Genomic DNA, 11,336 nt, shown 5'->3' with positions numbered 1-11,336 from the left:
TCAGCCTGTCTGAACTGTCTGTACCTTTCTGGAACCTATCCTGGGATGCTGTAACTATGATTTTTTTTTTTTTTTGGGGCACTCATTTGGGCTGGTTGTGATAGCCTAAAGTTTAGTCATTTAAAAAATTAAAGAAAATAACTCACATTCAACTATCCATTCATTCATCGTTTATTGTTTGCTCGCTTCTTCCTTTTCGGATCATGGGGGTCACTGGTGCCCATATCCAGCAGTCACTGTGCGAGCGGCGGAGGACACCCTGGACTGGTCGCAAGTCCATCACCTTCAACTACCTTTCTTTTATACAAAATGTCATGGAAAAAAACTGACTTTAATGCACTTTAACAGGTTTAGATAACAATCTGTTTGCTACTAAAGTTTGGAGATTTGGCTGATTTATACAGTACTGGTTGACTGAGTATAATGTGTTGGGAGCTTGCTTGGGCTGCAAAACCGGTCCAAGAAATCCAAGTGTGAGACTTGTAGAGGATTGGACCAAAGTACAGACTGAAGTGGAGAACTCAAAGTATAATCTAACGAAACAAAAAGGCTGATGTGGCAACAAAATGAACTAACAAGAAAACTCAGAGGATGACTGGAATTCCATGAAGACATAAAACCACAAAATGGGTGACATGAAACCAACACAATGCAGAACTGATGAGTGGTGAAACATAGACTGAATAAGTAGATCAGAGATGGAAACACCTAGGCTGATTACTGATTGGGGACAGGTGAGGGGGCAGACTGTAAAAACACTGAGGAAGCTGACTAAGGGTAAATGAGAAATGACACAAGGAACACTGGAAAACAGAGCAAGACCTACAGAGGAATATTAAAATGAACCCAACAACAAAGTGCAAAAACTCAAAGGGATAAAGATCTTAACTGACAGGAAAACACAAGCAACAAAACCCAGAAGGAAGAAAACTAAAATGTGAACCACCAAGGGAATAAGACTAAAAGATGAACCCAAGGGACTATGGTAAACGAATTACAGAAAAACAGAGATTATAACACCAAGATAGCATCCATGTCAAAAATACTTTATATTTTCAGATGTTTTACTTCTTTTTAGTAGCTGTGATTATATATTTTTTCAATTTCAAGTGAAATTTTACATCAGATTCATTACAGATGCTAATGAGTTATGTATTCCAGTCTCCAAGCTCAATGTAATTGATGCCCACTCTACTGTGCATGCTACTGGCCAAATTCTAACACACTCCAGTCTGGATGTCAGGTCTATATTTATTATACTTGTTTTCAGGTGACAAATGCCTTGGGGGGGATTTTGCCATGGCTCAGAAGTCTTGTTAAAACTTCAGAGTGAAGAAACTTTACCACTTTATAATTGCTCTGTTAACTCACAGGCCAGTCCCAATTTGCGGTGCAACTGCAGGGGAGCTGATTACAGTGCGCTGCTGAGAAGTTGTTGTTATAAATGACTTGGTTAGTGCATGTTAGTGCTTATCTTACACAGTATTCATGCATTCATCATATTGTTTTGTAAAACATACCTCACACAAGGATATGGTATTTATGTGCATGGTAAAGCTTATGAATAGGGTATGTTTGTATTTATTTTTTTGTTGACTTTCACTGACGAGTGGTAAGCCTGTGGTTTTCTAATGATGCTGTTTATTTTTGCACTGTGATAATTTTGAGAGAACAAGAATAACTTTGTTAGAAAGTAGGCAATTAAGATAGTTATCCTTCCCCTGCCTCAGGAAGCCAGTGCCCTTTGAAATTCCAAGTTCCTCTCAACATGAAGAATATTTACTCTACACAGATTTTTCTGGGCTTTTGATAGGCTGTGCTGAATGAAAACACATCTCAAAGGGCTCTTTGCCATATACCTGAATCTTTGGCCTACCTTGAAACTAAACTGGAATGTTTGGCTTTCACTGACTCCAGAGCTGAAGCTGTCTTTAGTGGTTGGCACAGAATCCAAAGCCACACAAGATGGCAGAGGTTGGACAGGCAGACCATAAAGAGAGATGAAAAACTGTTGGCCAAATGGGCTCAGTCCTGCTGAAGCAGCACTATATCAGAAGGGCACGAGTCCAAAGACTGATACAGTACTTCTTTAGATGATATTGCCTCCCATTTAATACCATCTGTTGAACATGGCACTCTTGTGTATCATCTCTACAAAAGAAGAGCATTAATTATTTTCTGAATGTTATTCAGACATATGTAAAATACATTATTATGCAAAAGCCTTAAATTATTTCTTGTTGATTTAGTTTTCTTCCAAAAAGGCAGGCTTTCTTGAATACAAAAAAGGTTTTAGGCTATATTTTCCTAAAGCTACAAAGACTGAACAGAAAATATATATTTTTTTTTATTTTTTTTAGATATATTGAACACAACTACTTTAAAAAAATACAAGAAAAACAGTGAAGTGTGAAAAGTTCATTTTGAACTTTTGCAAATTTGAGAGCCTGTCGTGATCAAATCAACTCTGCTATTGCCACATTTCAAAATCAGGAAGTTAAGATACCGCACAGTCTTGGAAATACAAGGTAGACTTTTGTAAAAATCCAATAACAGATATATATGTTAAAACTGACTGAAAGTTCCTCCTTACACAGGTCAACACTAAGTGGACTGGAAGATTTGGGTGAGGAGATAAAAAAGTCATGCACCTGGCAGAAAAATAATATAACTTTATAGGAGAAAACACTGTATCAGTAAGATAATTCTTGAAAATATCAATGCTGACCTTTATTCAGCTGAAAACAACGATATGGGACGTTTTCTCATTGAGTTCTGTATTATGTTGAAGTAGAAATGATCAGAAAAGTAACTAGAAGTGTCCAGTGTTTTCAAGTCTGTGCAGTAAGTGTGTGTGCTGTTCAAGTCTAAGAGGCCAAACTGAAATGGAGTCAAAAATAACTCGAGCCACTCAAACACTGCAGTGAGCTTTTAGAGCTTTGAGGCCTTTGATGCTGTAACTGTTTAAGGATGTGGCAACATGGGATAACACACTGTTCCTATCCTTTTGTTGTTAAGACACCAACCTAAATTAGTCCATTAAAACTACAATTCATGTTTGTTTTTCCATTTTGTTTTATTGAACATACACCAAAGGTATATGAAGACAATTTTAAAGCCCTGCATAATACTACTTTAATAATAACTTGTATAGTGTATACTTTATTAGACAATGCTGTAAAATGCACTGTTGCATTATTTCAGATAGATCATAAATCTCAGAGTATGTAGAAGAAAAGTACAGATCATTTCAGAACAGGATCATTTAAAAGCTGTTCTGACACACTCCTACTACTTCATAAGAAATTGGTTCACCCAGTGTGAATCACAGCACTGTATCCTAAAACAAACACTAGACTGTGAAAAAGGCCGAACTCATGCCTTTTTCAAATTTCCAAAAGTTGCTTTTGTTGGCATTTGATTTAAGAACTACAGAAACTTAGCCCCATTGTGCACACACATATTTCAAATGAGCCAAATCTCCCATTTCAATAAGCATTTACCGTTTTAGAATGTTAAAACCAAAACTGTATCAAAAACAAAACTTAAAGTACAAACTAATAATAATAATTAAAAATATATATATATTCTGTACTGGGAAGATTTGATACAAATGTTGCAAATAATAGCTTAAAACTATGCATATGTTTCGTTTCTGAAATTGAAACAATAATAAAAAAAAAAACGGGAAAATGTAAACCGACAAAATACTACTGTTCAGTTTATACTTGCTGTAGAATGAGGTTTTTAAAACACTTTCTGCAAATGCAGTGCTGATTTTAAAGGTCTGTGACACGAGTCATGTTCCAAACAGCAGTCATGTTTTGATTCAAGGTCCTTCCATTGTCTTTAAAACCTCTAGACTTCATGCTATGGAAATGCCATTCTCTGTTGCTACTAGTGACACTCGGCAAAACAAACATATCAAGTGGTTTGGATGTACCGCTAACTATGTTTCCCACTCAGCTATCTGTTACTCTTCTTTCAGTTACAGCAAGCAAGCCTCGAACTGGGCGATACTGGTGCGGGAACCAACCTGCAGGTTACTGTGTTGCAGCAGGAGTGCTGACCCTGGCACATCTGTAGGCCAAAATGCATGCATCACTATGGTATTTTTTTAGATGAGATACATCTTTTTTGCACTGACATTTGATTTAACATTTACAACTATGTAAAAAAAAAAAGTCTTCAGTTTGCAAATCAAACCACACTGACTTTTTAGACAGATCCTCTGGGACTTGTAAACTCAACCAGGCGTTGTCAGTAGATTCATACAATGATTAAAAAAAAAAATCCTCTTGTAATAAACCCAGAGGCTCCCGTCAGAGACACGGCTCTGTCATAAAATGATTTAATGAGCATAAAAAGATCCATTGAAAGCCATGCCTCTTAATGCCATTACACAGTCGCCACTAGTTTTACAGACTGCATTCAAGAAAATGTGCATGTACGCCTTCTTTTTTAACTACTAATGTAGTGCATTCGTTTCCCACTCCAAGTCATTTCTTACTGAGGTAATTTATGATTGTTAATATTTTTGATGTGTTTTGTTACCACAAACCAGAGAAAGCAAACTTCCAACACATTATAGGTAGTAGGCTGTGTACATCAGTGTGTACCTATGTCATCTTTTGGGTCCAAAAGTTTGTTTTGTGACTGTACAGTTTACTTACACTGTACATTTAGGAGATTTTTGTATTGGGATCGTTATCGATGCCTGACACAAATCAAAAACAGGCTCAGGCCACACAAACGACTGCTCCAAACTCTGCACGACAGCACAAGCTCTGCACTATCAACTCACTCTACCCACCAACCATCTCACTGATCTTTTTGGCTCAATTTACTGCCCACATGCCCTGTTACCCCCATCAGCAACCTGCTTCTTTCCTATCTCACCCTTCATGTTCCAGTTAAATAATCTGGAGCCGTCTTCTCCCTCTGTTAGATGATTTTTGGATTCCTGGTCTTTAAATAACTCATTTATCTCTCAGAGCATTTGCACGTCTCTCATCTCCTGAACTTGTTGAGAGGAATTGGTGGTGAATAAAAATCTGTTTTCTTCTCTCCAACATACCCACAGTGTTTTGATTATACTGTCAAAAATAGATCTGGTGTCTCCAGTCACACCATCAAGGCATTTAAAATGTAAATAAGTTAAACACGTTTTTTTTTTTTTTTTACTAAAGTCAAACCATTCTGACTGAAATCTATAAACCAAGTCCACTAAACCTGGCAACCAAACTGAGCTGCAGCTCACCTGTTAAAACTTGAGCAGGCTGCCCAAAAACACATTTTGTAATATTTTATTGTCATGTCTTTATGCTTTTTACTCAGTGAAAAAAATACTCGGGATTAAACGGCTGACTGACACTTCAATACTTAGCAAAACAATTTGTTAAAAAAAAATCTAACTTGAAGATCTCTGCTTGAAGCAGAAGGGAGGATGTCCTGCTAAAGGGGTGCTGCAGTAAAAAGCTGCAAATGTAGCGACAGCCAGTTTGAAGGATTCAAAAGCTTTGATCAGCATTTCAGTAAGTCGCAGTGCGAACGTGAAGCAGCACGACGACGATGTGGAATTAAATAAACTGACACATTTAAAGGCATTTTGTCACTTCACATGTTGGGATAAGTTGGGAAAAATAATACAAATAAACAACCAAAGATTAGATTTTAATTACATTCTAGATAATATGTCTAAGCACAGACTGGGAATAATATTCTACTGTAATATTTTAAGCCTGGCAATTAACATTTGTAGTGACAGGTTGTATTATTTCATCACTCCCAAGACTGAATGGGAGAAGTGCTGAGTCATAATAATGCATACATGAATGTTTATATGAATTCATTTTTTCGTGACTTTAAGGGTCTTTTTGAAGTTTTGACTTTGAGAAGTTTCATGAGTTTGTTCATTTCCTCATCATGTAAATCAGTCACTCTGATAGTTCGACAGACAGCGAATAAAAATGATATTTGCACTGTAAGAGACGTGCCTTAAAAGCTTTTTAATCTAAAAATGTTTGCATGTGTCTTCAGTCTTTACATGCAAAAAAGCTATGGGCGGAGCAACAATTTGTGAAAGAAACCAAAATAAAGTTTGTGAAAAAGAACGGCATATGAAAGTGTTTGCAAAGAGAAATATAAGATTTCACATAACGACAGCTCTTGTGCAGTGGTTCCCTGAAGTCTTTTGCTTTTTGACCCATAACATATAAAGTGGCAGTGACTCATAATCGGAAGATCTGACACTTTATATGTGCTGCTGATCATCCATGCTGCTCATTTCTTACCCATATATTCACAATCTGCTCACAACAGACTCATGTTCAGGCTGCTGTTTTTTATTATATTATATTGTTATTGTTTAGTGAATATCTTAGATCCTTGTACTCTTTATAGTTTATATTACTGCTATTTTTTGGGGTGTAACTGGGAACTAGAGTACGCAATTTTGTTCCACGAATGACAATAAAGAACCTTGAATTAACCAAACAAAGGTCACTTACAAAAGAACTTTGTCTAATTTTATACAGAATTCAACACATTTATGACTGATATTTCTTTATGCTTGAACATCATTTTTAAAGCTCACATTAACATCTGTAGATCTTTTCAGGACCCCACAGCTGGTGTTTCATGACCTCAAGTGGGGTCCTGACCCCAACTTTGGCAACTTGCACTTTTGACAGAAACCTAGACATCCATTTAGAAACTAACTCAATAAGCACATGCCAACAGGTAATAATGCAGTTTGCTCCTGTCAGGAGGAAGATGCTCGTGCACCCCTCGCAGTGAGTACCTGTGTAAGGTGTCTCCGGCACGAAGTGAAGCGGCCCCACCTGCCGCAGCTGGAAGGCTGCCTTCACCTCGCGACAGCTGTACGCGTCCCCGTCCATCACATTCACCGCCAATGTGAACAACGTTAACATCCAGACGGTGTCCAGGGAGTTCACGCGGGAGCACTTTCCTCGGGACATTGCCGCATCTCACACCAGCAGGTCTCCTCTTTGGATCAGCTGTGGTCTGACTCTGAACTGGGAGGCTGCGTAAGTCTGGGAGCGACGTTCAGTTTCAAGCTTTCCCCACTGGCTTTCACATTATTGGTTAGGATGAGCGCCCAGGAGACAGACAGACAGACATACAGACAGAAGAAGTGTGGGGTCTTCTCCTGCACAGAGGAGGGGGAGTGGAGTGGGTCTGCCTGCCTGCATGCCTCCTGCCAAAGCCCGGCGCACATTCCCCTCCTTCTTTATTTACTGCCTCAGCTGAGCGCCTTGACTGGAGTCACTTTAATACCCTCAAAGGGACGTTTTTATGCAGATATATAATTCTGAGAGCCCTTCAGTTCCTGCCAATGAGCTCATCTATTTGCATTTTAAAAGAGCACATAAAATGAACTTCTTTTTTCCAGTTTTTCACCCTATTCTAACTTGTTTTTATTCGTTTGTTTTCTACAGTTGTGAGAAAATTTGACATTTAGGGCACTTGTTTTTACTTCCAAATATTTAAATAAAAGCAAATTATTTCAAGTCTTTTAACGTTTGCTTTTCAACATTTAGATATTGTTTTAACTCGAACGTGTGTGTTTAGGTAGAACAGAGCAGGGATCTATGGAGCTGTGTTTGGCGCCCTCTAGTGGAATGAAACAAAAGTTTTCGGTGTCAGCAGCAGCTCACGTGAGGGGAAAGGGTCTCCAGAATATCTCAGAATATAGCAAAATGATGTTATCTATGGGACATGCCATGCCACTTTCCCTATACATGTGGAATAGGCTTTCATTTCGCAATTATCCATAATTACCTATAAAATGTATTATGCATTTTTTTATAAGATAAACTTAAAACAGAATTTATAGGGACACACTTGGCCATTGGGTAGCAGTCCTTTTGTTACTATAAGCATTTTTGTCATTAGAAATATTCAGTACTCATAACTTAACTAGTTTTAACTAATTTCAGACATTGGTAAGCAGTAAAATAATGACTACAAATAATTTAACTATACTACAATGATCATTTAAATCTTTGCAGAAAACCAGACTTTTTATATAAACTTTAATATAAAACATAAAAAATAGTGACTAAAACAACTAAATTGTAGAGATCTTTCTTCTATTAAAATTTCAATGTGGCAATGCTGTTCAGTTTTAGCTGTTTTATACGATATACGGGCATTTATTTAGATGTTATTGTATTTAAGTTTATTTTAATGGTACTATATTACAAGCTGGAGTAAAAGTGTTGCATTTTCTTTAATGTACATTGTTCTTATAAGGATGCTAAATAAAATTATTTTACCTTATCTTATATTCAAATTCTTCATTCTAGGTTATAAGATTATCATTATAAAATGTGGTATTTGGAAAGCATAAGGATAATTTGATTAAATGCTACATCAGTTTGCCAATATTAAAAAATGTGCTAAAAATGTTTGGAAAAATGTAAAAAAAAAAAAAAAAAAATACGTGTCTCATCAAAGAGGCGGGCTATATTTAGTCACACTAATTGATTTAGGCATTCCTATAGTGGCTTAACATCCAATTTGAAAAGAAACATCTACTTTGTGTTGATTTTATTTTTTTGGGGGGAAGAAAATTCTGAGTAAATATGTTGTTGGAAGTTAAATAATATGTACAACAGATGGCGCCAAACACCAGGTTTTTCTTTTCTGCTCACACCTGCTTCAGATGTTTTCTTCTTTTATTTATTGTTTTATTTTTTTGTTCATTTACCCTCTATTTATACAGGTAGTCTCATTGAGTCATGAGAACTCATTTTCAAGAGATATCTATTTTAGGGAGCAGGTGGGGGTTAAGGGCCTTGCTCAAGGGCCCAGAGTGGAGCAAATGAGGGAGGAGGGGGCAGGTGTGAGTGTTTCACCCACATTTACCTGTAATTCTAAAAAAGTAACACAATAAAGTGTATTAGGAGGTGAAAAGGTCAATATTTTTTTTACTGTCTATAATGTCTCTCTCTCTCTCTCTCTCTCAAAAGTGTTGATGAACACAATTTAAACTCTTTTCAATCACTTAAGTACAGGTTTTCCTATGATGAGGATTTTGTATCTCATTTTGTTTAGGTCCAGTGGTTTACCCTCAATCTGTGTACGTTTAATTATCAGTGGCTCTCTAAACTGTACGTGCAAAGGTTCACAAGGGGTTAAACCCATCAACCGCCTGTTAGAGCGATTACTGTCTACAGCCTCCCATTTTCACCTCACTGTCTTGGTGGAACAGCAGGACGTGTGAAGAAGTGTGGACATTAGAGATGTGTCTCTGCTTGACATCTCCTGAGGGTAGGAAGGGGTGATAAGTAAGAGTTTAGATGCCTGCAGCTGTGTTCTATAACAAGATGTGCAACTGCTGTTTCTAAATGTAAAAACATTGTTTATGAAGACACTATAATATGTGCCATTTTGTGTACTGAGGTGGAATGCATATATTTGCAGCACGAGTGTGCAGAGTGGTCAGATGTGCACTGCTGGTCAGAGCAAGAACCTTATGCTCCACTTCTTCCACCAAAATCTGAGAGATGCACGAAAGCCATGTTGCATCTTTAATGAAAACCTGACATCCCTTCCACTGGTGTCTTCTTCTTCCTCACATGGTTTGACTTTCACAGTGAACAGAACACTGCTTTTCTTATGCTGCCATATAGGCTTACACTACCAGAGCACAAATTGCTAAAATGTAATAGTTTTCATTTGATATTATTTCTGTCTTATGTAACGTGATTCTCGACTTGCCATTGTGTATCTGTTCCTCTCAAACCCAACCTGTCGAAGCAGATGGACACTTGTCCTGAGCCTGGTTCTGCTAAGGTTTCTTCCTCATGAGGGAGTTTGTCCTTTCCACTGTCACCTTCATGCTTGCTCAAGATGAGAGTTCTGAGATGGAGTTAAATTAAAATCAGTCTGCTCCTCAGATAAATAATGTTAACTTATTATTTTTATTTATGAATGTTTCTATTCAATGCCCTGAGACGACTTCTATTGTGACTTGGCGCTGTATAAATAAACTGAATTCAATTCAACATTTTTCAGTCAGGTCATCTGGACAGTTTCTTTTTTTTTTTGTGCTGAAATGTTTCTCCTTCCATCCAGAAGGCTTCATCTGTCAAGGAAACACACAACACAAAACTGATTCAAACAAACCGAACAAACTGACCACAATTTTCACTCTGCTACTGTCTTTACTTACTCTGCTCAACCTGTTTTGTATTTGTAATTATTTTTTCTATCCTTAACATGTGTTTTTTTGTCTTTCAGGTACACCTGGACTTATACCTGGACCTACCATTCTATGTTCGTCTGTCTCTCCTCCCTGTCCTCTCAACCAGCCGGTCAAAGCAGATGGCCGCTTGTCCTGAGCCTGGTTCTGCTGGAGGTTTCTTCCTTTTAAAAGGGAGTTTTTCCTTTCCACTGTTGCCACTGTGCTTGCTCAGGATGGGAGACTGCAACAAAGCCAAGACTCAACTTGTCTGCTGATTCCTTAGATAGAGAACTTAACTAATTGGCTTTTATGTATGCAAATGTTCCTGTAAAGAGCCCTGAGACAACTTTTTTTGTGATTTGGCGCTATATAAATAAACTGAATTGAATTGATTCTTCTCCCAACAGCTTACTCCAAAGTGGAACAAACCAGTTTTGTTGGTGCTAAAAAAGGAAACTGTCCAGATGACCTGACTGAAAAATTTTGGATTGTATACCTGGATTATTGAGCATGGACTTTGTTGTTTTCAACCAGTTTGACACGACTGTCAACAAGGAAGAGGGCTGGCAATGGAGGAGGGGGCGTACCAAAGAGACCATCTTATCACAAGCAGAACTGGTTTGTTCCACTTTGGAGTAAGCTGTTTGGGGGAAGAATCAATTTTGTGTTGTGTGTTTCCTTGACTGATTAAGCCTTCTGGATCAAAGGCGAAACGTTTCAGCACAAAAAAAAAGAAACTGTCCAGATGACCTGACTGAAAAATGTTGGATTGTATACCTGGATTATTGAGCATGGACTTTGTTGAATTCAATTTAATTGAAATCAAAAGCTTTAAAGAATCGGCATCCCTCTGCAAACCAGTTTAAATAGGAGATGCAGTTCATCACTTGTAGGTGTCCGTCTTTGATGGCAAGACGTTCACCTGTTAGAATACCTCAAGCAGAACCCTTTGCTGTATTTATAATGAATCATTTCTGACTGTGTCATCTAATTGATTGCTTTAATGTTTTTATAGACTCTTCATTAGCCTGTTAGAGTGCTGCTGGATCAATGCAACATCTTTACATGCATGATTGAACTGAGTAGCATGCGTCTGCTCAGGGGGGGGGGGGGGGGGGGGGGG

At 37.7% G+C, this 11,336-nt stretch overlaps 1 protein-coding gene across 1 annotated transcript in view; it reads right to left on the bottom strand.

Moving 5' to 3' along the window:
* Positions 1-6,980, bottom strand: part of gpc5c (glypican 5c) — a 103,321-nt gene extending 96,341 nt beyond the window's left edge. The window contains exon 1 of the mRNA XM_037681327.1: positions 6,803-6,980. Within this exon, the coding sequence (XP_037537255.1) occupies positions 6,803-6,980 (178 nt within the window). The remainder of the gene's footprint in view (positions 1-6,802) is intronic.
* Positions 6,981-11,336: the final 4,356 nt, after the last annotated feature.

Source organism: Nematolebias whitei, chromosome 9, assembly GCF_014905685.2.
Source record: "Nematolebias whitei isolate Nwh7 chromosome 9, NemWhi1, whole genome shotgun sequence".
Classification (NCBI taxonomy): Eukaryota; Metazoa; Chordata; class Actinopteri; order Cyprinodontiformes; family Rivulidae; genus Nematolebias; species Nematolebias whitei.
The sequence above is the reverse complement of the archived record's forward strand: the minus strand, read 5'-3'. Positions and strand labels throughout refer to the sequence as shown.